The 21,085-nt window shown below is 41.4% G+C and overlaps 1 protein-coding gene across 7 annotated transcripts in view; it reads left to right on the top strand.

Moving 5' to 3' along the window:
• The window catches only part of WASHC2C (WASH complex subunit 2C), a 39,180-nt gene that overhangs the window by 4,506 nt on the left and 13,589 nt on the right, over positions 1 to 21,085 (top strand). For 5 of the 7 annotated variants that reach the window (XR_012043974.1, XM_072871411.1, XM_072871409.1 and 2 more), the window contains exons 7-23: positions 154 to 212; positions 1,023 to 1,070; positions 2,427 to 2,531; positions 3,071 to 3,158; positions 4,393 to 4,461; positions 4,833 to 4,945; positions 7,183 to 7,255; positions 8,045 to 8,101; positions 10,141 to 10,305; positions 10,912 to 11,045; positions 12,528 to 12,620; positions 13,684 to 13,785; positions 15,172 to 15,288; positions 16,766 to 16,929; positions 17,389 to 17,500; positions 18,438 to 18,623; positions 19,705 to 19,887. Coding sequence is in view for 6 of the 7 variants with exons in the window: in XM_072871411.1 (XP_072727512.1) it covers positions 154 to 212; positions 1,023 to 1,070; positions 2,427 to 2,531; positions 3,071 to 3,158; positions 4,393 to 4,461; positions 4,833 to 4,945; positions 7,183 to 7,255; positions 8,045 to 8,101; positions 10,141 to 10,305; positions 10,912 to 11,045; positions 12,528 to 12,620; positions 13,684 to 13,785; positions 15,172 to 15,288; positions 16,766 to 16,929; positions 17,389 to 17,500; positions 18,438 to 18,623; positions 19,705 to 19,887 (1,868 nt within the window). In the remaining variant the exon portion in view is untranslated. The remainder of the gene's footprint in view (positions 1 to 153; positions 213 to 1,022; positions 1,071 to 2,426; positions 2,532 to 3,070; positions 3,159 to 4,392; positions 4,462 to 4,832; positions 4,946 to 7,182; positions 7,256 to 8,044; positions 8,102 to 10,140; positions 10,306 to 10,911; positions 11,046 to 12,527; positions 12,621 to 13,683; positions 13,786 to 15,171; positions 15,289 to 16,765; positions 16,930 to 17,388; positions 17,501 to 18,437; positions 18,624 to 19,704; positions 19,888 to 21,085) is intronic. The other 2 variants (XM_072871410.1, XM_072871408.1) reach the window with 2 other exon arrangements.

The raw sequence follows: 21,085 nt of genomic DNA, 5'->3' as shown, positions 1-21,085 counted from the left end.
GCCTTCAAAGTTCTTCCAAGCCACTCTTTTCCACTTGATTTTTAGTTCTCTTCACAAAACCTTTACAGTTGCTGTCAATATGTCTGGTGACCATATTGCTCTGTGTACAGATGTCATACCTGATCTTAACTTTTCTGTTTTCATTTAAAATAGAAGGATCAGTAGATAGTGATCGTGGAAGTGTAATTGACAGTGAGGAGAAGGATGAAGAGGTAAGTGACAAGTGGCAGAGTACCAGCTGCTTTGCACAAGTGTTCATGAGTCCTCGGTTGTGTGTGAGGCCATTAGCTACCTTGCTTTTTCATGTGGGGACTCAAGATAATATTGCACAATGTCTGTTCCCTATGGTTGTGGCAAATGTGCTTTTTGTTATTATTCTTATGCAGTAGTTTCCTCTGCAGCTTTTCAGAGGAACAATAAAGCGGTATTGGCTCTAGCTGCTGTTACAGTAGAATACTTCAAACTGAAGTGTTTTATTCCAGGCTAATTTCATTTTGTGAAGCAAATCGGATTCTTATCAAGAATTGCATTTATGGAGAATAAATCTGTTGTAAATTACAGTGACAAAGATTGGGCTGGAAACTAACAGGAGCAAGTTTAAAGGTTAAGTAGGTGTCAGTAATGCACCTCCAGGCTTTGCCTCATAAATCTGCTGCATTGGACTATCGATTTCTGATATGTTTTGCCTGCCTTGGCTGGGATGTTCTGCTTTGTAACTGTGCTATGGAAGCACTCCCTTTTTCCTGAGGAGTTTGCTTTTGATATCTTTGCTCAATTAAAGTTAAATCCCTTTTGAGTTAATCAGTGCACTGTCAGATGGAGCTTGCTGTCTTTGCTAAATTAATGACTTTCTAGTGAGCTCTGTTCATAAAGGTGGTCAACAGTGGGGAAAACAATTCCTTGGTCAGGTCACGGTGAGGGAATTTGTCCAAATGTAAGCAAGTCCAGAGCTTCTGAGCCCTCTCTTGACCACTGGACAAAAATAATGTGTGATACTTGTCTTTGGGTCTTTTGTGTTCCAGGAGTCAGACGATGAATTTGGAAACCCTAGTGAAGATGACCAAAAGACGGTAGGTACGGTTTTACACCCTGGTGCAACTTGAAACTTGTGACAACTTTCCACTTGTGACACAGTGAGGATGCAAGAAAGAGGAGATAAGAGCTCTAGACAATTAACTATTAAAAACTTTGGTTAAGCCTGATTTGCATAACTTTGTATGGGAAGGTTGTCCTGGCCAGATGGCACTGTGTTGTGAAACTGAACCTAATTGGGCTTAAAGACATGCTTGCAAGCCATCATTAGATGCAAAGCATATGTGGGATGGCATTACCTGATGTATGTTTTCCTCAGGAATAATTTTGGAGTTGTGAGAGTTCAAAGAATCTACCCCAGGAAAATGAGGCTCCTGTAGGATTATTTGGTCTATAATTAGAATTCTAAACTTGCTATGCAGGAAGGAACAGTGCAGTTTGGGTATGACATGAAATCAAAGATGTGAGCAGTATTAAATGTTTGAAAAGTATGTCCATTTGGATAATTAATTAAAAGGGAAAAGAAATGTTTAGATTGAAAAATTCAAGCTTGACTTTAGTTGTTGGTAGTAGGAGAAGGAATCTTACCAGTGTTTAGGTGTGCTACTGCAAAAGACGTTTATGCTGGGGATACTCAATCTGAAATGGTTTAGTGCCAAAAGAACAGTGTTTGAAAAAGCAACCCTTTTTTATCTATATATTGATGAAACAATGTTACAAAAGCACTCAGATGTTACATTAAGCTGTATTGACCTTCATAGGATAACTTTGTATGCCTGATGTATTTTAAGGTGAGCAAGTATCTTTGGGTTGTTTGTGATTTAGTTCACTTCTGGGCCCTTGTCCATGCCAGCCCCCAGCTCACAATTCAATTAATCTTTTTCATCCTCTTTTTCTTATTGACGTGACTGAAGCCAAGATGCGGGCATGTATTGTCTGTCATTCTGCTATCCATCTTAGGAATAGCTCAAGATGATATAATTTTTTACTAGCTGATCACAGTGTTCCTGAGTTAAGGCTAAATACTAGGTCTGTAGTGGAGAGGAGTTCATGAACTAAGGGCAGCAGCACAGCCAAAGCAGTTCAGGCTTGTGTATAGTAGCAGGATGCTCCTTGTGAGGAGAACATTAGTGTCCTCAGTTGCATCTCTGGTCCGGAAATGTTTGGTGACGCAGCACAGGGATGTGGGGTGTACTAGAGAATGCAGCAACTTGCTTGGAGCTTAGAGGCATTCCTTCCTTACCTCTCAAAAGCTGTGAAATACCCCAAACTAGCTGAATGTTTCCCTCCTTTCACTAAGTTTGCTTTGAATATTTTATCTAAGCAGATACAGTTTTGTGCTTGTTTTGTATGCCAACTTCAGGAGAACACAACAGGGTATTACTGTTTTTTAGAGGACAGCACAGATGAGTGATGAAGATGATTATGATGGCTGTGATCTCTTTGACTCTGAAAAAGAGGAAGATGAGGATGGAGACTTAGATGAAAGCACAAGGCCTGTAAGTAATTTTTGCCTCCCTGGAGAGAGAGATTTGACTTCCCTCATGAAAAACCTGTCCTTACAGGAATTGTAATGGTAGCTCTCAGTTACCTGGGATGGGATCCTCTAGAGAGGGCCTGTAAAAATCCTGAATGGTCTTTCAACATGGTTGTTCAGGCTTTACCCCTTTAAACTGGGGGACTCCTGCACCCTAAGCTGGCATCAAAGCTGGCTTTGAAGGTCATTAAGAAATTACTTGTTGCATTTGGGTGTGGTAAATGCTTCTTGCTTGTCCTGCTTCTAAAACAAGATGACATTAAAAAATTGTGTGATCATAAGGGACTAGAAATGGCTTTTTTTCCCCTCTTCATGCACCCCTAATCTCTGAATTGCTTTCTTAATAAAGCTGCATTGCCTCTTCTGAGGGCTTTAATCAGAGTCTAGACAGGATATTGTACAAGTGAGGCTGTAGAATACAGTATTTATAATTGCAATTGCATCAAGTTGGTAACCGGATTGTATATAAGGAATATGCTGTTATTTGTCCCTACTCCTCAGAAAAAGAAGAGGCCAAAATCGTTTGCAGATGAGCTGGCAGCCCGAATCAAAGGAGAACTACCAGTCAAACAGGACGAAGAGCATTCGTGTAAGTTAACTCTTTAGCTTTGATAAGCGCTCATGAGGTAGTGGGATACTCATGAGAGAGTTGGACAGGAGATTCTGTGTAACAGAAGCTTCACAGATCTGTTATTTGAATATGTATTAAGTGAAGGTCCAATGAGAGGAATTAAAGACACTATTTTGTCTTCTGAGAAACTTTTTGACCATAATTTATAGGAATGAATTGGAATCCACCGAGTGTTATAGTGGAAAACATATTGCTTTCAGGTGAGACAGGTCACTCCCCAAGCACACATATTATTGGAAAGGTTTTCTCTCCAATCTGATTCTCCCTCTGCTTGTAAAACTGCATGTTTGACCGCGTGTTCTTCCCCCTGTTTCAGGTAAGTATGTGGAAACCACTGGTCACTGTAGACTTTCTGTGAGCTCTACAGTGGAAAACTGCTCAAGCAGTAGACTTATGTTTTCAGGGAGTATAGGTTCTTTGTTTTTTCCTCTTTATGGCTTAAATATGCTGCGTTTTGAGGACCTTCTCCTCGCTACTGTTTTCAGTGACATTTTAGGCTAAATACTGCATTTACTTTTGCACCGCTTTCAAAGGGAGAGACCTCTCTCAAGTAGTGATTCTTGCAGCAAAGCAGCAGTTGAAAATAGCTGACTGAAATTGAGGTGGCAAGTTCTTGTGAGCCTGCTTTTGTCCTGTAATTCTGAGAGCATGAACAGACAAGAACAGCGTGTGTGTGTGTTCCTGTGTGGTTCAAACAATCAAGATAGATCTGTGGGTATCAGTATAAAACCTACTAGCTTACCTTGTTCAGTTACAGGGAAATCTTCTCTTCATTGAAATAACCTTGAGATGGTAAGGCCAGAGGGAATAGAACTCTGGCTTTGCCTTAGGTAACTGAATCAAGGATAATATGTCTGGAGCCATTTGAGATGCTCAAAGGTTCTGCACGCTCTGTATGGGATCTGCACCATCTGGAATGCTGTGTTGCTCTCTGGCATCTCAGGTGACACTAGTCTGTGTGTGGCAACTGTGTTGAACCCACAGTGTCTGACAGAATGATGCTATTACAATTTTATGTGCCAATTTTAGAACCTCTACTTAGTAGAATTGCTTCAGTGGGCTGATTCATATGAAAACATACAGGTCAGCTTGGGTAGGTTTATTTTTTTAGGTTCTCTTTATCATAGATTGATCACAGCCTACAAGTAAAGATGGACTATTTGATTTATGTTTTGAAATTTTCTTCTTAAAGCCCTGTCACCAGAGACCAAAACAAGGAAAACTCTGAAAGAGAAGAAAGAAGTGAGAGTTCCATCAGATGGTAGGATTTCCTCCTCTCTTGTTTTTGAATTGTGGGTTGGAATGTAAGACACCCCTTAGGAAATTGCAGCATCTACTCTAGAAACTGGGTGGGATATCAGTGAGCGTCCTTCACGGTGAGTGTGTACACAAATCTAGGTTGTGATGTGCATGTAAAACAAGGCTAGAAACAGGCCTAGTGAGAGTTCCTTCTTAAATGTGGTCTTGAGGAGCGACCGTATACAACCCAGTCTGACTACAGCAGCTTCTCTGGATGTGTCATGTTTATGAGAAAGACTGGATGGAATCAAACCAGTTTTTATTTTGGCTATCTCTTTAATTCCCTTAAACTTGGTCAGTTGCACCACAGCTCTTAGCTCTTGTGTTTTCTAGATGAAGATTATGATATCTTCAAGCCTCCTGTGTTGACTGATGAAGACTTCACACCCTTTGGGTCTAGGGGTGGCCTCTTCAGTGGTGGAAGAGGTCTCTTTGACGATGAAGAGGTGAGAATGCTGGAGAGGGTAGAAATGGAGTGTGTGTGGCCACCTTTTAAAAACAAAACAAAAGATCCTGACAAATTCTCACCTGTGGAAGGCAGGGAGGGGAAACAACATTTTGTTGCTTGGAAACATTCAAGCATAGTGGAACAGTGTAGCTTTCGAGTGGAGAGAAAGAACTACCGAAGTGAGGTACTTATGTTCCCCTTGGCACAAAGCCCTCTCTTCTGCAGTAGTGCTGCTAGAGATGCAAGTGTGGTCCTATTGTTACATTAGGTTCTAATTCCAGCAGAGCTTACTCAACACCTACCTCACTTTTATCTGTGGAGGTAAACCAAATTGCATACTGTTTGTTTATTTTTAAACGGAAGATTTCTATTAATGCCTGTGAGAATACTGTGTTTTGTCATTCTCTCTTTCTCTCTGTCTATGGGAGAAGTTTGAGAGGAAAGAGAATGTGATGTCATTTCCATTTTATCTTTCACAAAACATATCTGGACAGTGATGCTGTTGAGTTTCTCTGTCTCTGTGCTGTTAAAAGTTCCCTATTGCAATTATGTTCTTTCATCTCGTTATTGTACAATTCCTGGGTTACCTGCACTGGCAAGAAAAGTTCACCTTAAGCTTACTCTTGTGCTGTGTATCTATAGCTGACTTGAAGGAATGGCACAAAGTGCATTTCTGACCTTATTTTAGCATTGTGCATGTGAAGGGGGAGAGAAACCCAATGTCAGGGATACACTGTCAGATTCTTAAATCTTAAGTATCTGTGTAAAAACAAATGATTGCTTCTGATTTTATCATGTAGCTGATATTGGTAACAGTCAAGCATAGTCCAGGATAGTAGCCAAACTGTTGCCTTTGTGGGATGTTGTGTTCCTCATTGCAACTAGAACAAAATTCAGGTGTTCCTTGGAACTGAGGAAGCTATTAGACTGAAATTTGGAAGGAGACCTCATGTACAGCTGACCTCAAGCTTACCGTGCCAGTCTGGTAGAATATAGCCAATAAGCACTAGACAGGGGCATTGTGTGAAGGGAAGAGGATAGTTCTATGCAGTGCTTTCCACTCAAATGTAGCCTTTATTGAAAAAATATTAATGTGTTTTCTTTTTAAGTGGCAGCCAACAGCTTTAAAAAAAATATCTGATAGTGCAAGCCAGCTTTGCACTGGTGCAAATTCAGATGAAGCTATCATTAGAGCTTCTTGGTTACTTATTGCCAGGACTACTTTCCTCATCCTGTAGACACAGGACAGCCAAGCAGATTTGTCTGTGACTGATGCCTGCCTGCATACTCTTGTTCTTGGTTTGCTGTTACCTGAAAGTTAATCATCTAGGAAGAGTAGCTTATCTTCACTTACTTTGTGCAATGGAGGACACCTTACTGTACCAGAAGGCAGCTACAGTAGGTCAACAGGCAAATAGTAACTGACAAGTGTGCAATAACTCACATTCCTGCTGCAGCCCTGCGCTCCCCTACTGTTTCCTAAGTATTGCTGCCTTCTTTCCACAAAGCGTTATAACAAAGACCGTGCATTTTGAGTCTCCAGGAAGGCAACCTCTAATACTCAACTTCCTGTAACAAGGAGGCTTTCAAGAAATTAAGCGGTCAGTACTCACAAGATCTGGAGGTTTCCTGGAAATCTAGGCTGTGATTCTCAGGGGGGATCGGCACAGGGCAACTGCATCCTGGACACAAAGGCTTTTGTGGGAGTGTCCTGCAATGCATTTGAACTGTAACTTATATCTCTACACCATACTGGTGTCTTAGAGTCTCCTTAGCAACAATATAAATCATTCATCTTAACCATGTGAAGTTCAGGAGTATTTTTATGCTTGTCCTGACTGGAATTCTTCCTTCAAACCTTACTGTATAAGCTTCAATAGGAGAGCTTAGAAGAGTGTAATCGGGACCTAAACAGCTGTACATTAATTAGTCTAAGTCCTTGAAGACATGCAAATAAAAGGTCATTCCTTCTCTGCAGTAAACAGACTGATAATCAGTCTAAATTAAATTTTAGGAGGCAGAAAGTTACTCTTCTGAATGTGTGTGCTCAAGTTAATGCTTGAGTACCTAGGTTTAAGTCTATATGTGCAGACATCCTTTTGAGAAGGGAGTGGTGGTTACCTCCTCTGTCTTGGCTTAGAAGTGGATATTCTACATGGACAAATCAGCAGCTGTCTTTTGCTACAAAAAACAAATTCACCACTTCTCCCCCTTTGCATTTTCATCTACAATCAGAGTGATCTTTTTGCTGAAGCACCAAAAGGAGAAGAATCAAAAGAGAGAGAGGACCGAGTCCCCATAAGTGAAGGTAAGAACCAATTGTTGCCTCCTGTAGTCCTGTCTATGCTGTCATTCATCACTGCTAGCAGCTAGACTGTTTTGTTTCCAAACTAGAAAGTCTGGAGTAGCAATTGTTGGCAAGTCTCTTCTCCCCAGTCTTAATAGAGAACAGCTGTGTTTTCCTTGAATTTTAAATGTGTTTGTTCACTATGGTCTCTTACACATACCTACTGTCCTTGGAGCTGAAAGGATGTCCTTACTGATGTTGGCAGAGCTCTCTGCATGCACTGGGCTCCTGCTGCTGAAGAGTACTTTGCAGGATGCAGTTGTGGGTTTGAGTGGAGTAAAGATTTCTTCTTGCAGATTAATGCACGTCTGAGTTTGCCATTAGCTGCATATCTAGACCCTTAAGGAGTCTGAGCACACATTCTGTATTGCAGCAGCTTTTACTGAAACATTGTATTTGATGAATTTTCGGATATGTGTTGGGAGGCTAAGCCATTTTGTTTTGAGTGTATTGTATTGGAGTGGTTTTGAGTGTGTGAATGTGAACTCTTGTAAGTAATGTGATGTGTAAATGTATATCATGTTTATAAGCTTCAGTTTAGTAGAGCTGTTTTGTAGAGTTTTAATGGACTTTATATATATCTGCAAAAAAACCAGAAGTTCAAGGAGAATGTCTAAAGTTCTGAGCTGTTGAGGAAAAAAAATGGAGCTTAGAAGACTTCTCAGATTCCTATTTCTATGGTAGAGTTCTGAAGGCTTTGACAGCATAAAATAAGTACATCCATTTGTATTGTACTTCCTATGATTTCAGTGTCCTCTACAAAGTCCCTAAAGAAAGTTCCTGCAGGTGCAGTATCTCTGTTCCCAGGTATGATTCATTCAATAGCAAATTGCTTCATGCACAAAATGCTCTTTTCTTTAAAACCTGCTGGGGAGGTTTTGAAGAAAACTATCCAAATACAGCAGCACTGCATTGCTTGATTGTGTGCTTAATGACAAATATAGGTGCTTCTACCATGCTAAGCCTAAACTGCGGCATGCTTTATGGATAATCAAGATTCTGTAGGAGTTCTGAAGGTAGATATCATTGATGGCAGATATTAGCAGCTGTCAGCTTCCAGTGTTGTGCTATGCACTTTTAAGGATGTGTGTTCCTTTAACTGATATTATACGGTTTAAGTGTGCAGTGCATGCAGTCACACCTTCCCTCTATACTCTGAGAAGGAAATGCATTTTGATCTTGCAGATTGGATCATATTCCTTTAGGTTAGCAGAACAGTTTAAACATCAAGATCCTATACTTTTGTGGCACAGGTAAAGATGGCCAATCTTTTTCTCTGGTTTTGATTAGGAGGATCTGCATACATGGGGAAGGACCAGATCTGTAACTCAGAGCTAGAAAAAAAAAAAATTGTACTAAGATCCCTGTTCCATATCAGACTTCAAGTTGAGCAGTGAAAAGAAACATGTCACCAGTCTCTTAGGATCAACCAACTTTGTCTTCTGTCTCTGTGTAGGGTCTTCACCTGACTGAGTTACGTTAATTTCAAGTTTTGCCCTTTATTAAGAAAGGCCTATTTTAAGACTATGGCTTCAGTTAACTGAGCCCTCAGTCAGGATGATTTTTAGAGTAGGACATACACAAATACTTTGATCCTTTTTACTCCAGGATCAAAGATATACATCAGCAATGGTCATTCAATATAATTAAAAGACTTGGTAGCAAAGTTTAAAACAGCAGATTGAGGTTTTCTTTATCCTTCGCTCTTTCTTGGAGATACTGTTGCGTAAGCAGTGAACTTCCCATCATTCTGACAGTGTCCTGTTCTAGTTCATGAGGAATTAAGTTATATGTAACATTTATTCAAAGACTTCAATTGTTCCCTCTCAGTAACTTGTAGACAAGCTAAAGTCACCAGAGAAAAACTGAGATTGAGGCTCCTTTGCTATTCAAAATTGCTTGATGAACACATTCTCAGTGAACAGTTTGTTTAGGAACTTGAGAATGTTTAATAATTAATGAAACTTTGTGGCTGTATTCCTGTTAATCCTGTGGCACTTTCTAATGGTGTGATACACTTTTTGTTATAATAAACTGCTGCTATGCTGGTCAAAATTCACACAGTCTGCTGACTTTTAACCTTATAGCAGTTGTTCTACTTTCTGCCAACCTTTCAATTAAAGTATCTTTTTTTTTTACCATTTCCAAGCATCTATACATAAGGAGCAAAAAGACAGGCTTAGAACCAGGCTGCCTATTTTTACCAAAAATGCTAAAAGTGTTTGCAGACAATTATCAACATGCACGTATTGCTGAAGCAGGACATTTCCACACCAGATGTAGAAGAAACAGTTGTTACCAGCTTATTCTAGTTGGTCCCTGCCATATCTGAAGTACGCAGGAATCTTGGGACCAAACTCAGCCTCATGCTGCAGTACTGCTAGTGGTCTTGCATGGCAAGTGCAGCTCCTTGGGAGAACTCAGCCACCTGTCCTCCCGTCTCCTCAAGCACCTTACCACTTTTATTTGTCCACAGTGGTGTAGCTTACTAGTTAGTAAGTAGAATACTGGTTTGAGAAGTCCATAGGGACGACAGTGTGGGACTGCTGGGTCTTCTAGCTTTAAGAGGGAACCTGGCTGCTGTTCCTAGGGGAGATGAGTAGGTTTGAGGAAGAATTGACTGCAGTGAGAGTGAGGGGCTATCTGTCTGTGACTTGGCTTTATCAGGAAGTTTCTAGCTAATGCTTTTGATGTGGCATTGTTGCAGGAGCGCATTAAAAGTTGCTGTGATGGAAACCGCCTGGCTCCACTTGCTATAGCACAAGTTCAGCTTTTCAGTAACTCTGGCAATGATCTCTGAGTGGGTTGTTTTGTTCTGTTTTTTTTTTTTCCCATCTGACCTGCAGGAGGAAGTGATGTGTTTAGTTCCACTATAATTGTCGAAAAAGACAAGAAACCTGCAGCACAGAGCACAGAGAAGACTCCTAAACAGCCTGGGAAAGTTGTTCTGTTTGATGATGATGATGATGATGACTTCTTTGTGGGAGCAACTAAAAAGCCTCCAGATTCAGGTACCTCTTTACATGTGCAGTGGAAGATTAAACATTAAAGGTCATCAAAATTCAAACTGATAGGAACCAATGAGTTACAAAATTCAAACCTGCATCACTGTTACTTCTGCTTGTGTGTTTTGGGTTTGGGGATTTTTTTTGTTATTGCCATTTCTTTTCCTCAGAGTGGTGTGGGACTGGTTTATTTGTATATGCTCTCCACCGACTTCCCTCTTTTAGGATGCTCCTTCTACTGCTAGGGCAGTATCTAGACTTGAATCAGGGAAATGGTACAGACTTTATTCACACAGCCTTGAGTGCCTGTGGCCAACACTCCCTATTGGCAGGCTCTAGGCCTTTGAAGGTGCCAAGCCAATATAAAACACTGCCTTTAGAGGTGCCAACTGACTCTACCCCAATGCTTGTTGACTGCAGTCTCTGTCACCAGTGCTCTCAAGTAAGTGGTGTTTCACTTCGAGAGCTTGTCTAGCTTTTTCTCTTAAAGACTCTTGATGTTGGTCATCTTTAAAAAGGGAGCATGGTATCTTTTGAGACTGGTATCTTCTCTTGTTCAGTAGTGGCTGTTCTGTTCTTGTCATTCCCTGTTTGTTTTGTCTCTTAATGCAGTCAAGTCCACAGCTGACCTATTTGATGATGATGATGAAGGTGACTTATTCACAGAAAAACCTGCCATTCCTTCTGTGGTTGCTGGCACAACTAAAGAAACAGAAAGCCGTAGGGAGACAGTTGTGGGAAAAAAGGTAATGACATATAAATGGATTGTATGGCTAAGGTTTTAGGAAGAAGTTACTACTGCAGCTGAAGTAGTCTTTTGATGTACAACACTATGGAAGTGCCATATTTGTGAAACTGAACTAGGTTCATAGGGTTTTCCATGACCCAAGTGCTTCAGGGATCCTTAAATGCCTTTTGCCTCTCAAACTTTGGGTTTATTTGAGGTTTGTTTTTTTTGTGGGGGCAGTGGCTGGAAGAATCTTATTAAGGCAGGATTGAAATGAGAGCAAAACAAGAAGCCTCTGATAATAAAAAATGTTTATGAAGTTCGTGGCCAAAACGAAACCAGCCTAACTTAAGAACCTCTGGTGTCACAGTTCTGTGCTGCAGGGACTGTGTGTGCACTTACACCAACTGCTGATAGCAACTTAACTGGTAACCCATTGCTTGTATATATTGTGGGAGAGGAAGGTGGATGCCACAGTTCTACCTAAGCATATATGATACTTGAAGCATTAAAGCTGTTTTTCAGCTGAAAACTCTGAAGTTGTAGAACTGAAGCTTTAAATGCTGTCCTGAGGACACATGTACGGAGTTATGAGAGCCTCCTAATGCCCACTCCGCTTTCATTTTCGGAGCAGTGTCTTGAGGAAAGTAGTAATGCTCTTTTTCTATGGCAGAGATTGTACGTATTCATTTTATACATATTCGCTGTCCAAGAAGTATTTGAACATAATGAACTACAGCAACTTCTCCCCTCTGGACTGAGAAGTGTACAGTGCTGGGAATGTCTAATGCAAATTGCTGTAGGACTTTCTCTATATTGCCTTATGAGAAGCACCTGAGCACAAGGACCAAAGCCAGCTTCAATTTCTGGTGCAGTGCAAGAGTATCCGTGGTCAATGGAGCGGGAGTGGTGGTGGGGGGTCATCCAATGCCATTGCTCTGATCTCATAGCACTTGGCTTTTCTGGAGGAGAGTATGAGCACTGATTCAGCAGCACTATTCCTGCTCTGTCAGGAAGTGAGGGCTGTTTTATACTTCAAGCTTGCTGACAGTAGTGCTTGGGTCTGGAATAATTCTGAGTTTAATGGCAATATAGCTGGTGGCAGGCTGGGGCTGTGCTGTGCTAATGCAGGAAATGATGGCTGGCACAAACTGGTCTCTTCCTTTACAAAACACAACTTGTTAAAAGAAACATTTTTGTTTAACTCATGAGGGGGCCTGGCATGAGTTGCTGCATACATTTTTCTGCTGAGAAGGATTGTTGTGGGAGGGGAGGCCTATGGTAAGACCTGCAAGTCACTTGTGCATAGCTCTGGCTGCATGTGAGGAACTCACTCAGCACATGAGTTTTGGACTTCAGCCCATGGGTGACAAGCTTGTGTTCTGTCCCTTCAGCTGCTGGGACGCTGCCAGCAGCATGCCTCTTAGAAAGGGTCATATGATGTGCATGCCCATACTAAATCTAAATGGGTGCTGATGCAGTGTCTTTATTTGTCCTAAAGAGTCAACAATCTTCAGGTGAGGACTTCAAGCCTTTATCTGAAATGCCTCCAAGAAAACAGAGGGGCCTCTTCTCTGATGAGGAGGATTCTGAAGTGAGTATCTCTTTAATAAATCCCTACAGAAATCCTTGGGATCTGAGTCACCCTGACTTCAGTCCCCTCGTATCTGGGGACTCCTTATTTATCTGTAGGATTGGGAACTCTAACATCCATGCATCTATTCCCAGCCATCCTGAAAGTTCCGTTTTGCTCCAAGAGTGAAATCTGTGGGAATGTCTTCCCTATCTTCAGAGAGTTAAACTTGTGTGGTACACACAGGCATAAATTGAAAGCCTGAAGAGGGGAAAGATCAGCAAATCAAGAGCAAGAATCATGAAAGACTACCTATGTTTGTTGTGGTTTAACCCCCATCAGCAGCTAAGCACCACAGAGCTGCTCGCTCACCCTCCCCCCTGGTGGCATGGGGGAGAGAATTGGGGGAAAAAAAAGTAAAACCTGTGGATTGAGATAAAGACAGTTTAATAGGACAGCAGAGGAAGAGAAAATAATAATAATGATAAAAGAATGTACAAAACAAGTGATGCACAATGCAGTTGCTTACCACCTGCTGACCAATGCCCAGCCGCTCCCTGAGCAGTGATCACTTCCCCTGGCCAACTTCCTCCAGTTTATATACTGAGCATGACGTCATATGGTATGGAATAGCCCTTTGGCCAGTTTGGGTCAGCTGTCCTGGCTGTGCCCCCTTCCAGCTTCTTGTGCCCCTGGCAGAGCATGGGAAGCTGAAAAGTCCTTGACTAGTGTAAGCACTACTTAGCAACAACTAAAACATCCCTGTGTTATCAACATTATTCTCATACTAAATCCAAAACACAGCACTATACCAGGTACTAGGAAGAAAATCAAGTCTATTCTAGCCAAAACCAGGACAATGTTTAATCTTGTGTCCTCAGCTTCCAGCTAGCAATTAATCTGCAAAGCTGAGGGAAGTCCCCATGGCGTTGCAGGTTATTGGTACATCCGAGTAAGACAATCTTTCCCTACTTCACAGGCACACTAAACACTTTTTTTTAAAAGGAAAAACATGAATGTCCCATTTAGAGTTCTTAAACGTATAGCATTGCTTTGCAAAGTGACGTTTCTTTGGTTTGCACAGGACTTGTTTTCATCGAGTAAAACTGCAGAGTCTAAAGCTACATCTCTTCCCACCAAGTCCATGACAAGAGCTCCGCTCTCCTTGTTTGATGATGATGAAGAGGTAAGTACCGCTTCCTGATAATGCCTGTGTATGGGAACCCTCCTGCACAGCCTGTTGCAAATGCAGCAGGAAATATGCAGAAGTTTACAACACTAAGCTTGTAATGAAGTACTAAACTAGAGCACTAAATCGATCTTGCATTGTGTAGCAGTTCTGAGCATGTTGACAGCATTATGGAGGAAAATGGTAGCAGGGACTCTTTCGAGTTCTTGGTGTCTTTTTAGTATTTTTCAGTCAGTGCATATCATCTCTGGACCTAAACATGAAGGATGTTATCCCTCTGATTGATAGGACTAGAGAACACTGAGCAATAGAATGGATATGAGCTTCAAGAAGCTGTTTTATCCTGGCCTGTGGTGTACCTAGCCACATGGATGACTTCTTGCTTCTCTTGTGTCATGGCTGGTGAATTCCTTTTTTCTTGCTTTTCAGTGTGTAAGAATTGTGGCTGGTAGTGTAGAAACTGAGATCAGAGCATAGTTTGTGCAAGAAACTTAACAAAATTGAATTAGTGTGTGTTTTTCTTACCTCTTTTACTCTCTTCTCCCTACTGCACACCCTCCAAAGAGCTTTCAGCTCTGGGCCTGTAGCCTTCATGGTGAGTTAACTTACCCCATAGTCTTAACCTGAGGCAAATAGGAGGCCTGCTCAGAGCCGTAAGATAGAGGACTTCTGCAAACTCAAGATAAAGGTTTCCTGTTCAAGAGGGGACTGCTTCCAGCTCACCTTTCTGAATAGGGGCTGTTCAGAAGCAACTGTCAGGGTAGTGAAACATTTTGTAATGTGGTAAGGTCTCTGGTATCTGCCATGAAGGTTGTGTTATGGAGCCGAAGTTCAAGTTGAGTGGACAAAAGCATAAATAAGTGTTAGGTGGTGAAGTCAACATATGCTTTTGTATATTCTGATGCCTATATAATAATCTGCATGAGTGTCTTCAGTGAAAAGTCTTGGTTCTTGCCCGGTGGTAGTGGTTCAGCTTGCGTATTGCCTGTCCTCTCACAATAGGGCTCATTCTCTATTTCATTATGTAGATGTGGAAACAGTGCCCCATTGTGTTAGCTGCTGTGCAACAGAATTGCTGTGTGGTGGTTTTTGGCTGCTGGTCAAGCCTTACGGTGGAGAATCTGTTGGCCAAAACCAGGCTGTGTGCTTACAAGTTTCTGGTCTACCAAATGCTGTGTGCGTAGAATTCCCTGTACCAGAATACTGTGTCACACCTGAAATTGTGTTCAGAAAGGGTTCACAAAACACCATTTCTCTGTCCTGCTCATCTGAGAAGTGGATGGCAACAGGATCTTGCATGCTGACAACTTCTCAGTAAGCTTTTCATTGTGGTTTTGGCTTTTGATTTTTTAAAAATATATATATTTTTAATTTTATTTTAAGGATCTCTTTGGTGTGGTGCCTGCCAAGAAGCAACAGGAAAAACCCCCAGAAGAGAAAACAAAACAGTCAGAGCCACTCAAGAAAGCCTCCAGCTTATTCTTCAGCAGTGATGAGGAGGTACTGAGGAGTAAGACTTGGTTGAAAGGAGTTACTGGGCTTTATGCTGGGCAAAGCATAAAACTGTTGAGACGGGAACCACCATCAAACTCCACTGAGTCCACATGCCATGCCTACCCCAATCCTGTGACTTGTTTGCAGCTTAGGAAGCTGTCTGATTCTTAGCTCAAATTATCTCAGGATCTAGGTAACAGAAGTCATGTGGAAGAGAAAATCAGTATTTTCAATGTAATTTATAGAAAGATCCATAGCAAAATGAGGCTGCTGCCAACAAATCTGACTTAAAAATACTAAAAGGGAAAAATAAGTTTGCTCTTACTGCTATAATTTCTGTAAGGAAAGTTTAGCAGTTCTAGATAGATATGTAGTGAGTTTTTCTTTGTTTTGGGTTTTTGGGGTGGGGTTTCTTTGGGGTTTTGTCTGTGGTGGTTTTTGGTGGGTTTTTTGTTTGCTTGGGTTTTGGTAGGGTTTTTTTGTTTGTTGTTTTTCTGTTTTTTAAATCTAGGGATGGGAAAAATGAAACATAAATGACTAGGCTTCCCAGAGAGCAGCCCTCTTCTAGGGATGGATTAGGTGCTGTCGTGCATCTTAAATGAAAGCTAGAGACATGAAGTACATTAAAAACTTGTGTGGAAAGTCTCTGAATTAACTCACATGAATAGGATACAGACTCTTCTTAGCCTTCCCACCCCCAAAATTACTCTTGTGTAGACTTGATTTTTATTACCTGTCCTGTAATTGCTTGTTTAGTGGATACTAGTAATATCTTTAGATGCATTTTTATCTTAACGTAGAAAAAACCAAGTTCATACTTCAACATGCCTGTAGTCCCTTTCAGAAAGGGGACAAACAGAGGTGGGGAATGGGGCAAACCACTTGAAATGCTGGGAATAAGAAAACACCCAAGCCAGAAAACTCTCCCAACCCCAGCAATGTTTCCTCCTAATGTAGAGGTTTGACTTGTTCAGTGGGTAGGCTTGATTAAATGCTAGCTCTAGAGAGGGGGGAAAAAAAAAAGTACTGTGGCTGAAAGTTAGTGAAATAGGAAGTGCAGCATCATGCACTCTAGTAACAAGGTGTCTTGGGTGTGGGTGTTGTGTTTTTTCTTGGGTTTTTTTTCGTTTTTTTTCACCATACATCAAACTTCCTAATTATTTAAGTGGCACAAATCAGGTTCTACTGGGTGACCTTACTCCTGTGACTATAATTGACACTGACTTCAGTTGTCAAGAGCAACTATAATGGTAAAGTGTGTGTACCCTATTTTGCTGGGCAAATACTGTATTCCAAAAGGTGGCCAGGCCCTCTGCAAAGCCCAAGCAATGTCAGATTACAGTGGCTAACACAAAGGCAGGAAAATAAACTAGTAGACAGAAGCAAGGACTGACAAGATGCTCAAGTGTTACTGCCTATAGAGAAGATAGGAAAGTGGCTCTGACCATGACAAAAGAAAACTTAAGGATTCCTTATTTTTAAGGAACACTGGAATGTCTCCAAGCCAGCTAAACTTCCTTCTGAAGACGACCGAAAAGAGGACCCTGCAAAACCAGCTAGCACTGTCAGTCAGGCTAAAGCTGTGAAGAAGACGAGCCTCTTTGAGGAAGAGGATGAGGAGGATTTATTTGCAATCACTAAAGAGAGGTGACAGTCCTGGGAGGGAAGGGGGGGAGGGGGGCATTTTTTCAGAACAGCCCAGCAGTGCCCTCAAAACCAGATGGACCCAGGCATATTGCAAGCATTGTCCCTTGCTACTTCTGCTGAGGAAGTAGAGGTGTGTGAGTGAGAATGGGCAGGGCTGGGCTTTTACCTCTTTTGTATCTGCGGTGGATCATTCTCCTTGCCACCACTGAACTGGGCTCTCCATTTCCCTGCTTGTGATAAAAAGAGGTCAAGGGGACTTTATATCTTTATTTCTGCAGAAAGCTGTGCAGACAAGAAGGGAGGGTGGTAGAATTGTGGAGACAGTGAGGAAGCTGAGTCCCGTGTCTGGGACCACTTGCTGCAAATGATGGTCCTAAGTTATACTTTTAAGCAGATGCAATGCATGGCCTCTGAAACTTTTGCACTGAATCTTCCACTTTCTCCTCTCTCTCATTGCAGCCAAAGAAAGCCACAGAAGGTATCGTTGTTGTTTGAAGATGATGCTATTAATGGAGAATCACTCTTCAGCTCCCAATCAACGCTACTTCCTTCAGCTGCTAAGGCTGCAGTGGTACCTCCCCTTTCTTTTAAAACTAATGTGGAACACTTAGTCTTTTTATAGCCTATATTCCTTGTTAAGTACTGAATGTAAGTCTAACTTGTTTTAGACAATGGTAGTTCTAGCAAATTGGGAATGGGAACAGGGCAGACTGAACTCTTAGATGTAAAACTTCTTACTGCCATCAACCTAATAGACGTTTTAAAATTTTCTTGACCACTAACCCTAAATTTGTTTGGTTTATCCTAAAAGCCCTTCCTGAGGATGTCTTGAGAGCTCTCAACCATAAAATACCATTAAAAGGAACAGACGGCTTACTACTGACTGTGAAGCTAGGGCTTCATCCTCTGTGTCACCTCAACACAAGCTAGTTCAGATGTGTCTACAGGCTTCTTACTGGCCCTGTGTTGAGGGTACTTATGCTATCCTCCATCTTACGAGCTTAACCCATAGCGTACTGCCTGTTTGGCCGTGCTTTGGAATTGAGAGTAGGAGTTGCAAAAGCTTAACATGGCTGTATCTGTAGTGGGAATTCCTGCATGTGTGTGTGCCACCTCCCCTTCCCCCCTTGCCTTTCTGCTTACCAGGAAAACAGTTGTCGTGGCCCATAAAGATGATAGGCTTGGCAACAGAAGAAGAAACAGGCAAGACACAGTCTAGCTGCTGGCAGTCACAGGAAACAGTGCACCAACCAGACAAGATTCCCAGGGCATCCGTTCTAAGCTTGCAACTGCTTCCTGGCACTCTTCAACCAGACTCAAGAGCCTATAATACTAGAAATCAAAAGGCACAAACCAGAATGTCCCATGGGAGGAAAGTAGGAGAAGTCAAGCGTGTTACCAGTGTCCTAGATCCCTGTAGAAGGCAAACTGAGACTCTGCTATCCCACAGCAGCGTATGCTTCTTATAGACCCGCTAATTTCGTGTCAACCTTCTGTTAATTTTGCAGGAGAAAGTAAAACCAGCACAAGCACCACCTTTCTTTAATGAAGAAGAAAAGGAGGAAGAAGAAGACCTGCCAGATAGAGCAGCAAAGTCTAACCATGTAGAAGATAAATTGTGGTGTTTAGAAGAACCTGGAGCAGTTCCTGTGCCTAGAGGAACAGATGTTGCAGGGCAGCAAACAAAGGAAAAAGTAAGGGATTTTCTTACATTAATCTGAAGTGTGGTAAAGGTTCAGTTTAAAAAAAAAAAAAAAAAAAAAAACAAACCCCAAACAACCTAACAGTGCTGCGCTGGGACAGAATTCTTTTTCTGGATTTCCTCTTCTATTGCCAAGGAGAGAATAACTCTGTCTCCACTTAGCAAAATCACTTGTCAGTCAAACAGCAAACTGATTAAATGGCATTTAAAAGTTGTTTCCCAACTGACATACATGAGAGAATTGTCTGGGGGTTATTTAGGGGGCAGGGGGAGGAATCTCTTTTGTTTTTCCTCCAGAGTGGGTTGGGTAATCTTTATTCACATGGACAGAGCTTTCCTTTGAAATATAGCTTATACTAATTTGTAGGCTTTGCTTCAAGCTCAGTAACTTTGTTTCAACATAGTCTGAGTTATAAATGGTGTTGGTAGCTGTGGCTTTCAGGATTGTGAATTTCTCCTGCACAGCACTGTTACAGAACAGTATTGATGTGTATTATTGAGTGTATTATTGAAGAAGCTTCAGCAGACCTTAGTCTTGGGCATGGTCTTGCTGAGTGATTGTTGGGGAATTACCAGCTGGTGAATTTCCAGAGTAGTTATCACACTTCATGCTTTCCTGAGTGCATTCAAGGTTCAGGTAGTGCTGCCCACTCCAAAGAATCCCAAGTTCCATGACCCAGGTACCTCAGAGATAATGGCAAAGCTGCTTAAAGCAGCCTTGTGGTACACATGCAACCTGACATATGGATGAGGAGGAAACCTTATGCAGGAAGCTGCTTATCAACAGTGCTATAGTGTAGGGTACAGGAGAAAACTTGTGTTCCCTTCAGAGCCATGAAGTATGTTCTCTTCTTTATCTACTGTCTCTCGCTAATCTGCATGTTGCTATTCTGTCTGCTTAGGAAAAATGAGTTGAATATAGTTGTCTGCTTGGTAATAGATTGCAGAACTCTGAACACTGCTGTATTTAACCAAGAAAGCTTAGTGGTTTTTTGGGCAAACCTGAACTAAATAACAGGCTGATGTGGGTTTTTGTGGGTTTTTTTTGTTTGTTTTTTGTTTTTTTGGTGGAGCCTTTTGCAGCAACATCTTCAGAGCCAGCCAGCAGTTCAGATCTGTTTGCAACATCACCACCAGCTCTGGAGAAAGATGTCAAGACTCAAGCTAAGAACGTGTTAAGCTTGTTTGAGGAGGAGGAAGAGGAGAGACTGGAAGATGATGATGGCATTAAAAATGCACAGAAGGAAATTGGTGTGGTGAGTCTAGGGAAGTTCTTGAACACTAGGAAATAGAATTTCTACCTTTCTACCTCTACTATTCTAGCCAAGGTTTTGTTTTTACCCTTCCCTCTCTCCATGTCATGGAGGCTAATCTTTCTCTATTTCTAAACTTCCAGATTCTTGGATGAGAAGTTATTCCTGCTCTTCCCCATGATCCTGAATTCCTTTGTAAATTTTTTCATCCCACTAACTCGAAAGCATTTGGCTGCATGCTAGTATGAAAAGAAATTCTGTACAGATGTTTTGGTGTAGCTACTTGATGTCTGCTGTACAGAACTGACTCCCCAGTTACCCCTCAAGGTCAAAGGTACTAGGAAGTAGAAGGATGTGGAATTTGAAGCCTTGTGGTTTATCTGTTTATTTTCTTTATATTGTTGCAGTTTGCTTGGTGGATATATGCCTGCAGACTTAGCTTCAGCAAGAAACATCTTAATTCTGTGTTTACTTCTGGTTTTCAAGTATATGTGTTCACTTTTTTAAAAAAGCCTCCAGTTGCCATATTCTTGCTGTCTGGCTTCCCTGATATAGCGTGTACCATCAAGAGGTAGACTTTGAATCTTCAGCAGCAATATCCTTGAATCCATAGCAATGTTCTTGTTTCTACTTGATGCAGATATACCAAATTTTTTTTTCTGTAAACTTGAAGTCATGTCAAAAAGTACATACTGTATACTACAGTATACCACAAGGTTTCATCATCTTAGTGTGACCATGTAAAGCAAGTTGTCAACCCTAAAGGCTATACACACTTTATTCAGAAGTCCCTGGACCTGAATGAAATAGATGGCTTTTGGAGAAAAATCCCTGTTTATAGCTGCTTCTGAGTTAAAATGGATTGTTAACTTGAGCACTTATTTACCTGTCGTGAATGTATCCTGTGTTTGGTGTTTTTTTTGGGGGGGCCACATTGTGAGATGGTTGCAAGAAGCCACATTTGTACTATGAATTTGGAAGATATAAATCCTTTCAAATCTTTCCTTCAAAGTGCTCAGCTGTCAGCACATAACAGTCACGAAGTGATTAAGGTGGTGAAATGCATATTCATGCAAAAATTAGAATAGGTAATTTAGGAACTTAATCTTTTTGATAGGCAAATCTGAAAGGTGCTACTATTTTCCTTGCTTAGCTTAATATGCGTTTCATGTGTGGATGCTACTAGATGTGCATTAGGTTT

Source organism: Ciconia boyciana, chromosome 8 (genome assembly GCF_034638445.1).
Source record: "Ciconia boyciana chromosome 8, ASM3463844v1, whole genome shotgun sequence".
Taxonomy (NCBI): domain Eukaryota; kingdom Metazoa; phylum Chordata; class Aves; order Ciconiiformes; family Ciconiidae; genus Ciconia; species Ciconia boyciana.
Note: the sequence above shows the minus strand (reverse complement) of the source record. Positions and strands in the feature narration are given on the sequence as shown.